The sequence below is a fragment of the Hylobates moloch genome, unplaced genomic scaffold, assembly GCF_009828535.3.
Source record: "Hylobates moloch isolate HMO894 unplaced genomic scaffold, HMol_V3 SCAFFOLD_11, whole genome shotgun sequence".
NCBI lineage: Eukaryota > Metazoa > Chordata > Mammalia > Primates > Hylobatidae > Hylobates > Hylobates moloch.
The window spans coordinates 35,370,572-35,390,229 of NW_026652286.1; the positions used below are offsets into that span (position 1 = coordinate 35,370,572).

The 19,658-nt window shown below is 40.6% G+C and overlaps 1 protein-coding gene across 6 annotated transcripts in view; it reads right to left on the reverse strand.

Moving 5' to 3' along the window:
* The window catches only part of MICAL2 (microtubule associated monooxygenase, calponin and LIM domain containing 2), a 249,417-nt gene that overhangs the window by 24,666 nt on the left and 205,093 nt on the right, over positions 1-19,658 (reverse strand). For all 6 annotated transcript variants that reach the window (XM_058446993.1, XM_058446991.1, XM_058446992.1 and 3 more), the window contains 3 exons: positions 11,955-12,070; positions 7,704-7,796; positions 4,485-4,578 (listed from right to left, as the gene is read on the reverse strand). In XM_058446993.1, coding sequence (XP_058302976.1) covers positions 4,485-4,578; positions 7,704-7,796; positions 11,955-12,070 — 303 coding nt within the window. The remainder of the gene's footprint in view (positions 1-4,484; positions 4,579-7,703; positions 7,797-11,954; positions 12,071-19,658) is intronic.

Below are 19,658 nucleotides of genomic sequence, written 5' to 3' on the forward strand. Positions count from 1 at the left end.
TCCTAATTTTTCTTGGTAAACCCCTCAGTCTCCGGGAAGAAGAAACCATCTGGCTCCAAAAAAGGCAAGCAGCTCCATGCAGACGACTAGCTGGTAAATCTTCCCCAAAGCTGGTAAAGCTATAAGGGAATAATTATTCTCATTGACCTCCCCTGGGGAGAAATCCTTTCTCCTTCGAAGTTACTCAGTTTTCATCAGATTCCAGGTATTGAAAGAAAGCCCAGATTGTGTTATCCAGACCATTTAAATTTTTTTTTTTTTTTTTTTTTTTTGAGACGGAGTCTCGCTCTGTCGCCCAGGCTGGAGTGCAGTGGCGCAATCTCGGCTCACTGCAAGCTCCGCCTCCTGGGTTCACGCCATTCTCCTGCCTCAGCCTCTCCGAGTAGCTGGGACTACAGGCGCCCGCCACCACGCCCGGCTGATTTTTTTGTATTTTTAGTAGAGACGGGGTTTCACTGTGGTCTCGATCTCCTGACCTCGTGATCCGCCCGCCTCGGCCTCCCAAAGTGCTGGGATTACAAGCGTGAGCCACCGCGCCCGGCCTCAGACCATTTAAATTTGAATGGTGGTCTCTTGCTAGATTGGGGTATTCCATGCCCCTAGTATGTAACACTGATCATCATATTGACAAGCAACAAGCCAGTAGGTAAGAAACAGTGCCTCAACCAAGAAGAGTCTAAGTGGCTACAGAGCTGGGCTTGGCCTCTTTCCAGAAGGTGGTAGGGCCCCCAGGAATCAGGTTACTGCATATCCTGGTCCTTCACCTGGGCAGCTAGGACCAAGAGGGGACTCTCTTCCCTCTGTCAAAGACATCACACACACACACACACACACACACACACACACACATACACACACACACATTCTCTCTCTCTCTCTCTCTCTCTCTGTCTCTCTCTCTCTCCACGTCCTGCAAAACATAATGATTTGTCATCTGGGGTGGATTATTAGATTTTTGTTTTCCTTTGTTTCCCTTTCCTTGACAAAATGGGGAAAAACCCTTCCCGGGGGCGGGAGAGCTTATTTCTGACTGCTGGAAAAAAAGAAAGCAGGAATTGTTGTCACGACAATGAGGAGCTCATCAAAGCCTCATTTTGCTCATCAGCCATCATTGCCCTCCATCCCGCACCCCCGCATGTTCCTCTAATTCAATGCCCGCCTAATGAATAACTCCCAGAACAAAAGCCCCTTTCAGGCTGCCTACATAATTATCGGAGGAGCCTTGCATAACTGTCGCAGACTACTCATGTTTTCAGGTCTGTCTCTAAATTTGGTTATTCACAACCTTTATAGCTCAATATTATTGCCTAACTGTGATCATTTTCTAATTATCCTAATAATACCTATTAAATAATTCCCATTAAATCACTTGAACCAGAGCAGCACAGGCCAGCTCAAATACAACTTAACCTAATAAGCATTGGTCATTCATTAAGCAACAGGGCAATCTCTTAAAGGAACTGAATAGAGAATATTAAACCACCAAGGAATATTATTATTGCACAAATGTTATTACAAGTTAGAGTATATTAATTTTGGTGGCTGGTCTGCAAAACTTCTATCTGGTTGCTTTTGAGGCCACTCTCCTGAATTGACTCTTTTAGTCTCCAGCCCCTTGTTGATCTGCATCTGTCACCCACACAAGGACAATCAAGGGAAAAAGGCCCATAAACTTAACAGGGGAATTAAATTACCAAGGATATAAAGGGAATGAATGGAATCCATCTTCTGGCTGGCTTGGCACACCTCTGAAACATCACAAGCTGGCCAGATTTCTTTTGCTATAACTCAGAATAGCTCTCTCTTTCTTTTCTTTCTTTCTTTTTTTTTTTTTTTTTTCATATTTGGGGATGAGGAAGATTTTCAGAAGATGCTTTGCAATTTTTGTTTCTATCATTTAAATTTTAAGCAGTAAAAATTAGACAAATTCTTTAAAAGAAGATGTGTGTGGATATTTAGTAATATTTTGTAAAATGATATGAGTAGTGTTTACTAAATGCCTACCACGTAGGCAATACTCCGGTAGAGACTTTGCCTATCAACACTCCTAATTCTCAAAATGACCTGATAATATGGGGATTATTATCTTCATTTTTCAGATAAAAAATCTAGGGCCAGAGAGGTTAAGTGATTTTCCCAGGACTATTCAGCCTAAGTGGAGTGGAACAGAATTTGAACACAGGGCTTGTTGGCGCCCACAGCTCCCCACTTCCCACCATGCCACCTCTTGGCCTGTGTTGCTGGCGGCAAGCTGAAGCATACCCTGGCTTTTCTGGTTTTTCCTTTTCCTTTCTAACGCTCTCACTGAGATCTGCAGATTGTGAAAGACAAGGACCAGAGCCTTCTGGACTGGGAATATGACCAAACACCAAACAAGGGCAGTTCATTCTACCAAAAGTCCCACAGCAGCTGTAGAGACGGACAGTGACTCTCAGTCCAGGCAGCAAGAAACGCTTTGTATTTGTAATAAGTCTATTTCTAATGAGCAAATTTGGGTCATCTTTGCAAGGAAATCCCGTGCATTTTAGTAAAAAAAACAAACAGGTATTGATTAATCATCTGCTCCATGCCAGGCACCGGCTATGGATATTACATAAATTGTTTTAGCTAATCCTCACCGCAAATACAAGTAACAAGTATTAGCACTCCCAATTTACCAACAAGAAAACTGAAGCACAGAAGAGGTAAAGTCCGACTCTAGCATTTCCCTGAAATCTAGTGCTAAATTAACCATGCAGTGAATGAAACTGAAACCTCAGGACCCCTTACTTGGATGGGTCCTTGCAAGGTTCTGGAAGCAGCCCTCACAATTTTACATGCATGACTTCGCATGAACTCCAGGCCTCAGGAAATCTGGGTCTGCACCTGCTAGTGTCATCGCTCTCATGTAACTGGACTTTTAAAGAATTGAAATCCTAATGTTTCACTTGTTAAGTAACAAGTAACCTGTTGTTTATATTATTGCACATTATTTCAGTGCTCAGTTTTTCACCTTTTATATCCCAAATGCTGAAGGCTGAAGACATCACATTATAAAACTAAAGAGACAATACCCCCAACAAACTCTTAGGGCCTCCCAATTCATGAGCCACACCCCTACTGGAAGATTTCCAAAAACGTAGGTTTCTTTAAGCCATTCCTTACCTGAAAACCCTTCACTAGCTCATTTGTGAAGATATTTCATATCTTTCCACATTTGACCTTTACAGCTGCTGTTCCTTCTGCCAGAGCAACCTCCTCTTCACTGGTTAACTCTTGTTCCTCCTCTGGTTCTCATCTTATAGATCACCCCTTCCCAGAAGCCTTGCTTGATGGCTCCCCTTGCTCCAAGATCAGTTAGGAACCTCTTGGTTCTCTTCACGTTGTACCCTAATGTTTGTTTCTATCACAGCATTTGTCATATTGTATTGTGGCTTACCTCTTTACCTATGTGTGTCTCTCAATGGACCATAAACTTCTCAAGGTAGAAACTGCATCATACTCATTGTTACGGACCCAGTGTTTTAATGTCTAATGCATAGTAGGTCTTCACCAGATGAGTTCTGTTTGAATCTAAGAATCTGAAGCTATTACTGGAATAGTTACCACTTATTGCTTTACCTTGGGCCAGGCAATGTGTTAACTTAAGCATCAAATATAATTTCTTCTTTAATCCTTATATCAGTTCTATAAAGGAGAAAACCACTATTATCTCCATTTTAGATGAGAAAATAAATGAAAAAGTATAAAGGTTTATAACGTGACTGGCCCAAGGTCATACAGGTAGTAAAGGAAAAACCAGGACATTGACTCTCACTCTGGGTTTTGAATTACTACCAACACTGCTCCAATACCCATATATTTCTCCTGAATTTATCTTAATCCCTGAATTGCAAAGAACATTCGTGTTAGCCAGCGGAGAGGTGGGGCTGAACAGAAGCCCAGTTACAAGGCCCATGGGCTGACCAATGCTCCTGGGAATTTCTTTTTTTTTTTTTTTTTTTGAGACAGGGTCTCGCTCTGTCGCCCAGGCTGGAGTGCAGTGGCTCAATCTCGGCTCACTGCAAGCTCCACCTCCTGGGTTCACACCATTCTCCTGCCTCAGCCTCTCCAAGTAGCTGGGACTACAGGCGCCCGCCACCACGCCCGGCTAATTTTTTGTATTTTTAGTAGAGACGGGGTTTCACTGTGGTCTCGATCTCCTGACCTCGTGATCCGCCCGCCTCGGCCTCCCAAAGTGCTGGGATTACAAGCGTGAGCCACCGCGCCCGGCCGCTCCTGGGAATTTCAAAGTGGGCCACTAGTTTGATTTTTACATTTGATCTTGCCCAAAAGGCCTAGAAGCAATAGTTTGATGTTTAAAGTGTGCGGCAGTTGTGAATTTAGCACCATATGTCCATGCTGACAAATCCCCAGCAGGTGACAAGGCCTGTTTTCCTCAGATGGTTAGACTAGCACTATTCTCAGACCATGCCCACTTCTCCGGATCTGCTGGGATGCCGTACCTGCTTCTCCTCGCAACGCCTTCTCCAACCTCACACCCTGGATCTCAGAAGCCCTCTGCCGCTCCTCCATCTCCTCCAGCTGCCTCTGGATGGCCTGCAACACCAGGATCAGATGTCACACAAGGACTTTCCACATAGAGTCCCAAGAGGGGCCGATTCTGTCACTTATTTTCCAGGAGAAAGAGGCCCTTTCACTTGGATGGTCCTGCCTTGAATAACTAGGCAAGGACCTCTGAACTCCCAGACAACTACACCCTGATGTTTCCCTTCCTTAGCATGCAACATAAAGCAAGGAATCTGTCTGTATGTTCAATTGGCCCCTAAGTAGACATTAAAACAGTCCCCTTAGACAAGGCCAATCACAGATGTCCTCCAAGATAGAGGCTGTTGGGTGAGTGAGCAGTCACCATGGCTCCTGGACTCCTTGGAGCCCACAGCCTCTGACTATGGCTGTGGCATAATGATTGGAGCTGCAGCCACTGTTCAGAGTAGGGTAGGGGGTCCAGGGGTAAACGCAGTACTTGCATAATCTATTTTCCCCAAGAAGAACCAGCCTATACCTCCCAAGGAGTCAATCTGGAGCAAGAGAACTAGGCCAGCTCCCGGGTTTCATGCTCCTGTTTTAGATTGTCCTGCTCTTGTCCTTAGCTACAAATTGTACCTGTTCTTTCATTGCACCATGGGCAGATGCCCAGCATTCCTTCATTGTGGAAGTGTACTGTGGCTTTGTTACTAGCAGGTTATTAAGGCGAGACACAAGATGTTTAACTCATTAGGGGATGACATCATACTCTCCTTAGGTTCATTATAGACACATATTAAGGTCTGGGGTCATGACCGTGTTTGCATTTACGTATTTATTTTCCTTACTAACTATTAATCTCTTGCATATATTAGAAAGGAAAGTTAGAGAAAAGCCATTCCTATATAAATTTTGTTCATCCCCATCCATTTTCTCTGCTTTCAAATACCATGCTGTCAAAAGGCACATCCCTTGGCAGAACAGACTTTGCACCTGGCAGAACAGGTATATTCAAGGAACTTTCAGTTGTTTGGGCAGGCAGAATGCCTGTGTTCCTCCTCTGTTTTACTTTACTCTGTCTCACTCCCCTTCTTCCTTAACCCCACGTCTTTCTAAATCTCCCCTGGAATCACAAGTACAGCAGCCGAGGCCCCTCCAACCCTGGAAAAGGACCCAAGCAGGGAGGGGTGGGGCCTGCACAGCCACTGGGCTCTTCTTGTCCCAGCCATGAGTGCTTAAGTCCCAACATAAAATCTGAAATAGATGGAAAGTCCACTTAAAACTATTTGTAATTTCATGCTCGCTTCCCGTCTCTCCCTTAAAGACAATTATATCTTTATAAATCCATCTCTTGCTGGCATGCTGTAGAATTGCTAAAGAAAGGAAGCACCTAAATGGCTTTATTACTGATCACTGTGCGTTTACAGCTATCTGGTTCTTAGAGACTAAATTGTGTCCCACCCCAAATGCATATGTTGAAGCCCTAATCCCCAGTGTGACTATATTTGGAGATAGGACCTTTAAGGAGGTAATCAAGGTGAAATGAAGTCAGAGGGCTGGGGCCCTAATCCAACGCGGCTGATGTCCTTATAAGAGGAAAAGACACCAAAAATATTTTTCTCTGCTCACGTGAACTCACAGAAAGACCATGTGAGGACACATGAAGAAGGCAGCTGTCTACAAGCCAGGAAGAGAGGCCTCACCAGGTGCCAAACCTGCCAGCACCTTGATCTTGGACTTCTTGGCTCCACAACGTGAGGAAAATAAGTTTCTGTTGTTTAAGCCATCCGGTCCATGGTACTTTGTTATGGCAGCCCAAGCAGACGAATACAGTGGTCATTCTTTAGAAACTAAGAATGAAGCTAGGCATGGTGGCTCACACTACTAATCTCAGCATTTTGGGAAGCTGAGGTGGGAGGATCACTTGAGCTCAGGAGTTTGAGACCAGCCTGGCCAACATGGTGAAAACCCATCTCTACTAAAAATACAAACATTAGCTGGGCATGGTGGTGGGCATCTGTAATCTCAGCTACTCGGGAGGCTGAGGCAAGAGAATCGCTTGAACCTAGGAGGTGGAGGTTGCAGTGAACTGAGATCACACCACTGCACTTCAGCCTGGGTGACACAGCAAGACTCTGTCTCAAAAAAACCAAAAAAAAAAAACAAAAAACAACTAAGGATGAAAGTCTCAGAGATTAAAAAGGGCTGCTATGGGTGCCAGCAGGACTCAAAAGGCCATTGTAATTCCTCTCTCATCACAAACATCTGGGATGAAAATACAAGGAAGAGGCATTGCCTAGTTTGCCAATCAATATCACAAGACTTGTCTTGTTCTTGGAAGGAAAAGTTGCAGTGTTTCAAGGAAAACTGTTTTAGAGGTTGCAAGTAGACAGAAGTGACTTTTCCCCATTCACTAGGTGAAAGAGGTGGTTCCCAAGTCAGCCACGGGGAAGGGTAAAAGAGGGTGGATTGAATGACATCACTCTGGTCAGAAATAGTGTGTAGGATTATTAGCCAGATAAAGGGAATAAATGGAGAAAGGGATGTGAGGGTATACTGGATTAACATGAGTGGTCATTCTAAGTCCGTGTATCCTAAAACCCAACTCTTGTTCAAGACTAGGCTTGGGTTCCTCAGAGAGATGGAGGATGCCTTGAATTTCTGCTTCATTTTCCTGTCTGTGATGGAGTTGCGGCTGAGCAACTTGGGTGGAAGTGTTCGAAGTAAGCAATCAGGCCAGGAAATCTGTACTGGAATGCTAGATACTTACGATTTCAACTAATCTTGAAATAGAGACAGCCCTTAATAGCTGTCAGTTTAGTAAAGACACTGTCAGGGAGCTGGTGGAAGGTTTGTGTCCTCACAGAAGACAAAACTAAGGTCACTGCTATGTGGCAGTCAGGGATGACTCCCAAGTCCATGTGTTGGCTCTTGTTCCAGACTCACATGTCTGCAGATGGAGGGGTGGCTGAGAATAGGCCGGATTAACACGGGGGCTCTCCAGGACCCAGAGTCCTACTGAGACTAAGCCAGAGCCTCTTTAAAACGGCCACAAATCCGGTCCCTCAGAGAAAAAGACTGACCTTTCTCCGGCTTGCTTTCCCTAATGCAATGCAGACTCTCAAACCTCTTTCCCATCCAGAGTCCCAGGATCCTGCACCCAAGCCCACTCACTCATCTCCAGTTTATTTACTGACCTGAGCCTTATAGAGTCTTTTCAATTCTTCTTGCTTAACCAACTGCTTCATTGCTTTTTCTAGCTTCTTTCTTCTTCTAAGTGTCTTCTTCTCCTATGAAAACCAATAGAGAAAAAAATTATGTCGGAGAAAAATGGGGTTGAAATTTACAAAATATCATTACAGGCCTCTGCCGTCTCCAGCTAATGATTCCTAGCCACTGTTTACCTTCTAAAATAATGACATCCGGTAGAACTCTCTGCAATGATAGAAATAACCTATAGCTGTGCTGTCTAAAATATGGAAGCCACTAGCCCCATGTGGCTAGTGGACACTTGAAGTGAGTGTGGATTAGAAATTGAATTTTAAATTTTCTTCAATTTTAATGAATTTAAATGTAAATTTAAGTAGCCACATTTCGCTAGTAGGTTCTGGATTGGGAAGCTGCTATGTGTGTATTGGGAGGGAGTGTATGTGTAGGTCTGTAGCTGGGAATTGCTATAATAGAATACTGTCTGGGTTCAGCTGAGAGAAGGAATGGTACAAGAATTATACTTTACAGAGGTGCTATGATATGGCCCAGGGATGAGGGGCTTGGGAGAGAGAGACAGGCAGGCAAGTAGACAGACATACACACACATGCTCTCTCTCACTACATGAAAACCAGTTAACAACTTTAAATAGTGCTTAGGTTGAGTCTACAGTGGCTAATTAAACCTGGAAATGGAGAAATGTATCATTCCAATGAAAGTGTTTTTTGGCTTGAGGGAAGCATGAAATTGCTTCTCTTCCCAACCTCACTTTGTTTATACAATTATAGCATTGCTGTCACTGGGTTGTGTGTGTACCTGTGCTTGTTAAAAAAAATTTTTTAATTGATGCATATAAAGTAGAAGTCTAGATCTTGATAGTATCACTTCCAGGTTTTAGACACAAGAGAAAAAAGAAGTGATGGTGTGGTTAATTCCACATACTGGAAAGTTCAGGAGACACTTAAAAATGGGAGAAATAGCAGAGACTAATGGTTGAGCACTGGGCCCACAAGACAGGCAAAGCTGGCATCCAATCCCAGCTGAGCTGTGTGAGCTTCAGAATGTCACACAACATTCTGAACTTCAGTGCTCTCTTTAGAGTAATGAGAAGAATTTAGTGCCTACTTTGTAGGGATACACTAAGGACTAAATGAAATAATAAGGCTAAGCCTTTTGTAGAATACCTGAAAGAGACATGGGATGAACACTCAGTAAATACTAATAGCATGATTTTTATAGCATTCCTATATTATTATATTTTAAATTAGCATGATCATCATTTTTTACTAAAATCTATTATGATTTTTGTGTGTAGGAGTATATATTATACATACACACACATACACACACAGACATTCTGTATCTACAAAATAAATGTTCAAATTGGGCTATTTTTACTCTGTTTGCCTTCTCTGAGCATACATGTCAACTTTCTGTATACTAGGATGAGGATTAGAGCATGCTAGATATTTCTTTTTAATGCTGGAATAAATAAATATGAAATTTAAGAATTGTTGTAGCTAGCTTGGTGCCTACAGGCTATTCTTCTGGAATTTTCCTTAGGACCTGAAATCCTAAAGATCTTCTTCATCCTTGGAAGAAAATTTTACTCTCAGAACTCAACTTATTCCATATCATATCATCTCTGTTTCCATGAGATGACTACCAGATTGACTGTCAATCACTCTGAATGGGGATTCCAGACCTTTTGCATGGGGGATTCTTCATGGGGCAGCTAGGATCTTTCTGGAAAGGCTCTAGGGAAGAGGTGGTGGGGATCAATGGTAACTGTCATCCAGAGATTGTCTAACTTAGTCTATATGGAGTCAGTTCATTTATTAACAAGTGCCCCTTGAGCTTCCATTACACTAACCTATGTAATAAATCCTCTCATTTACCAAATGCTATATGCCAGATACTATACTAATTATTTCACATGTATCATCCCATTTATTCCTCAAATTGCACTTACTTTATGGGTAAGGAAGTAAAAACTCAGAGAGGAAATTAACTTATACAAGATGATGCAATTATTACTAGGCAGAGCCAGGAGTTAGGCACAGGTAGCCTGAATCTAGTATCCACATTTCATTTGGTCTATACTGCCTTTCCTTGTGCCAAATACCATTTAGACACAACAAGGACCTACTCTAAAGTGGGACTATGAGAAAGAAATGCCAATGTTCCCCCTAAATGAAGACCACTGAATGCAATTCCCAGGCAAAAGGTGGGGGGAATTGCCTCAACAGCATCATGTGGTCTTAGCGCTTCCCAGCAGCAAAGCTATCAAACTCTGACTGCTTTATCCAGTCAGCAAAACAGAACCTAGAGGAGGAAAGAAAGTCATTTATTGCCTTTTATTAAAAAGTTGCTGATACAGAAAAGAAGGATGCTTCATTAATAAACACTCACACAGCCTTACATATACAAGGCACAGTTCTTATATCCTCACTGATGGTGATGATGCAGAGAGGGAAAGACGCTAAGGGCTGTGGAAGAAAAGATGCAGAAACTTGGCAGAATCAAAGACAAGCTGCTGCGTCTCTTCCTGCCTTAGACTCTTAGATCTGGATGGTGGTGTGGGAGGAGAGGCAGTGGGGAACAAGGGTGAAGCAAAGGGAAGAGGCCAAGAGGACACATCCTGCCTCCAGTTTCCTGTGCAAAGGTTCATTTGAGCTGTCATGGGCTCCGTGCCACCTGGCTGAGGACACACCTGCATGGGACAGAAGAGACAAAGAAACCAGAGGATGAAAACCTCCTCTCATTCCTTCAGTGTGAGCCCTCGAGAGCTTGGAAAAAAGAAATTTTCTTGCCAGCTTCCCTTCGTGAAGAGTGGGCCAGGTCAGAAGCCAGGTGAAGCGGGCATGCTTTACCACCTTGCAAGCTGACGTGATGGCAGGCTGTGTTCTAGGCCAGCAGGAGAACACGGAGCTATTTGTGAGACTGGTCCTAGATACCACCATCTTGCTATTTCAATATGTTTGGGCTTTTCTATTCTTTTATTCTCCATGAGTGTCAAGATGGCTGATGCTGGGATCTCTACCTAATTTGAATATAAAATTAACTCAGAGTCATTCAAGGGGATGAGAGCGGCAGTAAGAAAACCACAGAAATCAACACAACACACACATAATTCATTTGTGTTGAATACTGAATTAATCAGGGACACCATTGTTAGAAATGAGAAATTCATACATCTTTCTCCCTCAACTCTCTGTCCCTCTCTTTTCTCCCTCCCTCTCCCTTCTTCTCTCCTCCCCTCCCCACGCCACACCTCCCAGACCCCTCCTGCCTTGCTCCAAGCTGGGCCATGGGGAGTTGGAACCCCAGAGTGACTTGAGATGATCTCCTAATGCCAGATATGGAAAAGTTGAGTGTAAGTAAATAAATTTGGTTCTCCTTCTCCCTCCCCAGATCCTCACTACTCCAAAAAATAAACACTACCAGAGCAGTGAACTGCTTCTCTTTCTACCCGGGAAGCATTTTAGGCCCAACCATTCAATAACCCCTGCCAACCCCCACCCCACCAAGTACTCTACCATCTCAGTGAAAATGCTCCAGCTTCAGGGGATAAAGAAAACAATGGTGGGCTTTGGTTATGGGACGTCTGTCTCTGTGTATGTGACATACAGACACATTTATAAACATATACAATGTTTGTGTTTTTTAATCTATGGATATGAGAGTTGTTTAAAGAGTTCTCCAAAAACATTAATGTTCATTGAGAAAAGAAGTCTACCATCTCCCCAGCTGGCACGGGGCTTGTCCCTTCCACAGCAGAGATCTTTGGAGTATCCATGTCTAGATGCAACTGCATGGTTCATTTCATATTTCTGATTAGGATAAACATAACATTTTCCATGCAATCTGCCTCTAGTGCTTCTTAAATGAAGCTGTGCTTCCCCCAGGGAAATATGCATCTGCTTGTTGTAATGTTTTCGATGGTTTGCTTGTTGGACCACATATTAAACCCACTTTAAGAGCTGCTGTCACCAAATGGTTTCAAGTAAATATGTCTTTTTTTTTCTCCCCAATTTGCATCTGAGAAAGGCAAACTTCTACAAGTTTTTCTTAAAGAAGATAATTCTTTGGGTGTTCAAGATAAAGAGAGCACCCTGTCAGATGCAATGAAACATGATCCTCCTAAGGAAACCACTGCAGCTGGAGCCCACATTGGTTCTGAAATCTGGATGGTAAGCAGCCCCACCAAGGCCCTCTTTGGCTGGTCAAGTGTTGTTACCTTTAACTGCAAGGAAAGCTGGGGATCAAATTCTTCATCTGCAGAGGAGGAGGAGGTTGAAGAGGCAGAAGAGGAAGCCTCTGTTACCTGTGCTCTGAGGGGAAAGTTCTTGGAGTCTGAAATGGGAACAGAAAAACTCAATGAACTGCTAGCTTCATTTCCTGCTTTATGAACCAAAGCTGCTGCTTCCTCCTCCCCCCTTACTCTCATTCCCTTCCTCCCTGCCCTCCCCTCACTGCACCTGCCGTGAGCATGAGGCAACAGTACCTAAGGGCAACTGAAAATTTGGCCCTCTACGTTAATTACATTTCTGGGTCCCTGCCAAGAGCTTTGCAGCTCTCTTTTCACATTAAAAAAAAAAAAAGAAAAAACCAAGGTATTATGCAGAAATCAATTAATTCCTTAAACACCATTTATATGGTGTGTTGCTCAGAATGCATTCAGAGATAAAATCTATTATTAAAATGCATGTCTAAAGTTAGTTGAGTTACCTAAATGCTTGTGTAAGGTTCGTTCTGCAGAGTAATTGAATGCAAAAAAGTTGGAGCCAGCTCTTAAACAAATCGCCCTTCTGCGGCTCACAGCATCTGGCACCCATTTTTACTACATGACATCTGCTCAGTGTAAAAGAGCTGGCGTCAGAATGTCTGGTCATAGAAAAAAAAAAATCCCAAATGTAATCAGAAGCAAAAGGACTCTAAGCCTAAGGTTTTATCACATAGTCTCATGCAACATAAATATTTCATTAATTATGGCTAAACAAATGCCATTTTTATTTTCCCAACTTGCAGATATTATCACATCATCGAAGTGGTGATTCAAATGCCAGGAAAGGCAGTTTAAGATAGGGATGGCTCAACAATACAGGGCCCAAGGGAGAGCCGAAGTCGAGGAGATATGCCAATCTCTGAACAAGAGGTAGATGGTTAGAGGCAGCAAAGTGCCCACGTTAACTAGAATCGCTCTGTGATCTGGCCGGGGACCATGTGCGATAAGGTCTTCCAGGTGCCACAGGAGGCTTTTATTCTTCTCAGCAAGAACATCTGCCCCTACACATGAACATGATGCAGAGTTAATGAGTAATAGCTGGATTAACCCACTCTGATTACTGAATATCAGGAACAGCTAGGACTCCACGATAGGAAATTTACTAATCTTTATTTTGCTGTGGCTGCTTACGTCTGAATAGAAATAGGTATTGGGTTGGGGGAAAGGAGAAGCACCTCCAAGTCAACTAACTTTCTCTCCAGCCTGCCTTTTCCTCCTTAAAATTTTCAACTATTCACTCTAGTGAGAGAGGCCAAGTTTGACAAAATAAGGGTATTTTAGCCTCCAGGAGCACATTTACATACGTTGTTATTCAAAGCAAAATAATGCAAAACATCTATATAATAATACAATCTCTCTGGGGAGGAGGTTTGCTGTTTTCTGGTTTAATTTGCCATATGGAAAGCTCAGGTAAAGATAGAATCAGAGAGCAGTATAATAATGGGAGGAAGCATTGTTATTGATGAGCTGAGATTGTTTCCCACTTCTAGCCACTAAATGACCACTGAGTAATTTAATCACTGAGTGTTCACTTCTTAGCATATGACCTTGAGGAAATAATTTTACCTCCTTGAGTTTCTCAGGATCATGATTTCTAACTTGCAGAATTGTTGTGGAAGGGTGAAGATAATCAGTGTAAAGTGCCTAGCACAATGCCTAGTATATTAGCAGTGCCTAAGTAAATGTTCTTATTGTTGGTAGCAGCAAGAGCAGCAGGAACCACGTGATCATCATCACTGATCTAAAATAACAATACCGCAACATTAGAAAACTGCCTAGTTAGGCTTTGTTTATGGAAGAAATATAAAACTAAAGTTGAAACTTCTTCTAACTTTCAAAAAATAAATATTTCCATTGAAATTTCTTTTGAAATTGAGGAGAAAATGCTTCCAAAGACAAGGCATTTCTTACACTTCTGGCAAGAAAGAAGTTATATAGTTGCCACTGACTCTTTTTCTTGTTACCCTCTCCGTCACAGAACCAACTATTCTAGTACTTTTTTTTTTTTTTTTTTTGAGATGGAGTCTCGCTCTGTCACTCAGACTGGAGTGTAGTGGCATGATCTGGGCAAACTGCAACCTCCGCCTCCCAGGTTCAAGTGATTCTCATGCCTCAGCCTCCTGAGTAGCTGGGATTACAGGCGCCCACCAACATGCCTGGCTAATTTTTGTATTTTTAATAGAGATGGGGTTTTGGCATGTTGGCCAGGCTGGTTTCGACTCCTGATCTCAGGTAATCCACTTGCCTCGGCCTCCCAAAGTGCTGGGATTACAGGTGTGAGCCACTGTACCTGGCCTAGTACAGTTTTCATTTGTAAAATCTTAAAGACTTTGCAGCATTGTTCCACTCTGGCTGTGTTAGAATGACTGATTCTGGAATTCATCTCCCAACACAAAGCACTGAAAATTAAGACAAGCCGGACCCAGTGGCTCATGCCTGTAATCCCAGCACTTTGGGAGGCTGAGGTGGCGGATCACAAGATCAGGAGATCGAGACCATCCTGGCTAATCTGGTGAAACCCCATCTCTACTAAAAATACAAAAAGTTAGCCGGGCGTGGTGGCAGGTGCCTGTAGTCCCAGCTACTCGGGAGGCTGAGGCAGGAGAATGGCGTGAACCTGGGAGGTGAAGCTTGCAGTGAGCTGAGATGGCGCCACTGCACTCCAGACCAGGCGAGAGTGCCAGACTCCATCTCAAAAAAAAAAAAAAAAAAAAAAGAAAATTAAGACAAAATACATGAAGCATCTATTTTCAGGCATTGGACAACAGGCAGTGCAGAACTGTGATAAAGGCAAGAACAGAAGCAAATGAGGAAAGTCGTATAATCACAGTAGCTTTCTGCCTACAGGGTCTTTCCATATCACAGTACAGGTAAGAAGAAACTAAATAAAGCATAACAGATTCATTGAGTTGAAAAGACAGATGAGAGTTTGGGCAGGCTGAGACAGCTGGAATATGTGGGGCAGAGTATTGGACAAGAGGGAGCTATGCAAAGAAGAAATTCACACCTAAGCATAGAAATCCCCTTGAGTCTATTGCTTATAGTAAACTGTAGATGCATAGAGAGAAACTCTATGAGGTTGGGCAAATAGCCGCTGGGAAGTTGTAGGCTAAACAATCTTGAAAGCTTCTACAGGACTGGGAGATGTTCCAGTTCTACTTAGCCAGGGTAGAACAAAAATTTGAGGCATTGATAGAGACCACAGAAAAATCACAGGGAATGAATTAGCCCTAGAGTAAAGGTTATTATAGATTCACCTGAACAAAGCTTAAAAGCAAGCCTTGAAAGGAAAATAAGTGATCTGCAAGTTACCCTACTGCCTGCCAAATATTCTTTATTGCCTGCCAAATATTCTTTACTGCCTATTTAATTCCTTAATTAAAGAAACAAAATATAGACATGCTACAATGTAACATTCAAAGTCTGGCAGCCGAAGCAGGACAAGTCTGATAATCAAGAGAAAAATTCGTCAATAAAAGCAGACCCAGAAATGACAGATATGATGGAATTAGCAGATGAGAATTTTGAAACAGCCATTACAAATATGCTCAAGAACTCCACCAAAAAAACTATTATAATAAATCAGTAAAGTTGCAGTATACAAAATTAACATAGGAAAATTAGGAGCATTTCTATACGCTAACAACAAACTATCTGAAAAAGAATGAAAAAAATCTCATTTATAATAACTTGAAAAAAAACCCACCTAGTAATAAATTTAACCAAGGAGGTGAAAGACCTATACATTGAAAATCATAAAACATTAATAAAAGAAATTGAAGAAGACACAAAGAAATCAAAAGACATCTCAAGTTCATGGATTGAAACAATTACTGTCAACATTTCCACTAAATATATACAGTTGAAGCATTGCAATTAAAAAGAAGATATTGTCAGACTGGATTTCAAAAAAGCAAGAACTTGCTACATATTGTCTATAATAAATTCATTTTAAAGATAAAGAGAAATTAACAGTAAAAGTTTAGAAAAACTAGAGTGTGATAACTCAAATCAATAAGAAAGATCATGTGGCTGTATCAAAGTAATTTGTGGACCAGGAATATTAACAAAGATAAAGAGGGACATTCCATAATAAAAGGTAAACCTATCAAGAAAATGAAACAGTTTCAAATATGTGTGCACTTGATTAAAGAAACAAAATATAGTCATGCTTGATTAAATATTAATTAATTACAGAGCTCCAAAATACATGAAGCAAAAATTGACCACACTGAAAAGAAAAATAGACAATTCAAAAATTATAGCTAAGGGGTATTAACTCTTTTCTCTTGGAAATTGATAGAATAAGTACACAAAAGTAAGAGTATGTGACTTGTACACACTATTAAGCAACTTGACCTATTTCACATCATAGAACACTTCACCAAATAGCAACAGATTATTTGAAAGTGCACAGGAAACATTTCCTGAGTTAGACGATATCCTCGGCTTTAAAACAATCTTGATAAAGTTCTAAGGAGATTGAAATAATAAAAATCATGTTCTCTGACCACAGAGAATTAAAGTAGAAATTAGAAATTAATAACTGAAAGATACTCTGGAATATCCACAAAATATTTGAGAATTAAATAACACACTTCCAAATAACCCATAGATCAAAAAAAGAAATCACAAAGAAAATTAAAACAATGTATTTTTGAGACAGTCTCACTCTGTCACCCAGACTACAGAGAAAATTAAAAACAATTTGAATGGAATGAAAACACAACATATTAGAATTTGTAGGATTCAGCTAAAGCAGTGCCCAGAGGGAAATGTATGGCTTTACCTTGTTTATATTAGAACAGAAGAAAGGTTTAAAATCAATGATTTAAGCATACTGTAAGAAGCTAACAAATATAAAGATAGAAAGAAAAATTTGGCCAGGCATGGTGCCTCATGCCTGTAATCCTAGTACCTTGGGAGGCCGAGGCAGGTGGATCAGGCCAAGGCAGGTCAGAAGTTTGAGACCAGCCTGGCTAACACGGTGAAATGCTGTCTCTAAGAAAAATACAAAAATTGGCCAGTGTAGTAGTGTGTGCCAGCTACTCTGGAGGCTAAGGCAGGAGAATCTCTGGAACCCCAGAGGTGGAGGTTGCAGTGAGTCAAGATCGTACCACTGCACTCCAGCCTGGGCAACAGAGCAAGACTCTGTCTCAAAATAAAATAATAAGAATAAAAAAAACCCAACAACACCAACCAAAAAAAAAAAGAAAGAAAAATTTTAGGCCAACATCATTTGTAAACACAGGTGTGAAACTCTGAAAAATAATTAGTAAATTCAATACAGTGATACATAAAAAGGTAGTACATTATGATCAAGCTGGGTTTATTTCAGGAACACAATAATGATTTAACATTCAAATATCTAAATAGTCCTAGCCAGAGCAGTTAGGCAAGAGAAAGAAATAAGTGGCATCCAAACTGGAAAAGAAGGAGTCAAATAATCCTTATTTGCAGATGACATGATTTTGTGTTTAGAAAAACTGAAAGACTCTGCACAAAAACCCTTTCAGAACTGATAAACTTCGTAAATTTGTGGGATACAAAATCAAGAAAGCAATCCCATTACAATAGCTACAAACAAATAAAAAAATACCTAGGAATAAATTTAACCAAAGAAGTGAAAGATCTCTACAAGAAAAACTATAAAACACTGATGAAAGAAATTGAAGAGGACACCCAAAACATGGAAAGAAGTCTCATCCTCATGAATTGGAACAATATTGTTAAAATGTCTATACTGTAGAAAGCCATCTACAGATTCAATGCAACCCCTATCAAAATACCAATGACATTCTTCACAGAAATATAAAAAAAATCCTAAAATTTGTACAGAACCACAAAAGACCCCAAATAGCTAAAGTATTCCCAAGCAAAAAGAACAAACCTGGAGGCATCATATTACTTGATTTCAAATTATATTACAAAGCTATAGTAACCAAAAGCATGATACTGGCATAAAAACAGATACATAGACCAATGGAACAGAATAGAGAACCCAGAAATAAGTCCACACACTTACGAGTCAACTCATTTTAACAAAGATGCCAAGAACATACACTGGGGAATGGATAGTTTCTTAAATAAATAGTGCTGGGAAAACTCAATATTCATGTGCAGAAGAATGAAACTAGATTCCATCGTTCACCATATACAAAAATAAACTCAAAGTGAATTAAAGACTTGAATTTAAGGCCTGAAACTATGAAGCTACTAGACAAAACCATTGGAGAAGTGCTATAGGACATTGATCTGGGCAAAGATTTTTCTGGGAAAGACCTCAAAAGCACAGCTAACAAAAGCAAAAATAGGCAATTGAGATTATATCAAGCAAAAGAGCCTATGTACAGCAAAAGAAACAATTAACAAAAGGAAGACACAACCTAAAGAATGAGAGAGAATGTTTGCAAACTATCCATCTAAAAAGGGATTAATAACCAGAATATATAAGAAACTCAAACAACTCAGTACAAAAAACCAAATAATTAAAATAAAAAATGGGCAAAAGGCCTGAATAGATATTTATTAAAAGAAGACATACAAGTGGCCAACAAGTGTATGAAAAAATACTCAACATCACTAATCATCAGGGAAATGCAAATCCAAACCACAATGAGATACCATCTCACCCCAGTTAGAATGGCTATTATCAAAAAGAACAAAAAATAAAAAATGCTGGCAAGGATGTGGAGAAAGGGGAACATTTACTTACACACTGTTGGTGGGAATATAAAGTAGTAAAACCATTATGAAAAACAGTATGGCAGTTTCTCAAAAAACTAAAAACAGAACTACCATATGATCTAGCAGGCCTACTGCTGAGTATATAACGTGAAGAAAGGAAATCAGTATATTGAAGAGACATCTACATTCCCACGTTTATTGCAGCAGAATAGCCAAGATACAGCATCAACCTAAGTGTCCATAAATGGATGAACGAATAAAGATAATGTGGTATATATATATATATACACAATGGAATATTATTCAGCCATAAAAAATAAAATCTTGTCATTTGCATCAACATAGATGAAACTGAAGGTCATTATGTTAAGTGAAATAAACCAGGCACAGAAAGACAAATATCACATGTTATCACTTATACAGGAGCTAAAAATGAAAAAGTGGATCTCATGGAGATAGAGAGTAGAATGGTGGTTACCAGGGAAGCAGAAGTGGGGAGGGAAGGCTAAAGTGAAGTTGGGTAATGGGTACAAAATACGATTAGTAGAGGAAATAAGTTATAATATTTGATAGTACAATAGGAAAATTACAGTTAACAATGATTTATACTAAATTTCAAAATAGCTAGAAGAGAAGAATTGAAAGTTTCCTAAGACAAAGAAGAGATGAATGTTTGAAGTAATTGATATTTCAATTACTCTGATTGATCATGACACATTACATATATATGCATCAAAATATCACATGTATCCCAAACACATATAAAACTATGATTTATCAAGTAAAAAATACAAAAAAGTTACATATAAAATTATGTCATTTAGCACACACTGACTAAAGTAACAAAAGCATATGATTATCTAACAGATGCAGAAAAAGCATTTGCTTACATTTATCATTACTCATGATTAAAACTCATAGCAAGCTAGGAATAGAAGGAAATTTTATTGATCTAATAAAGGACTGACA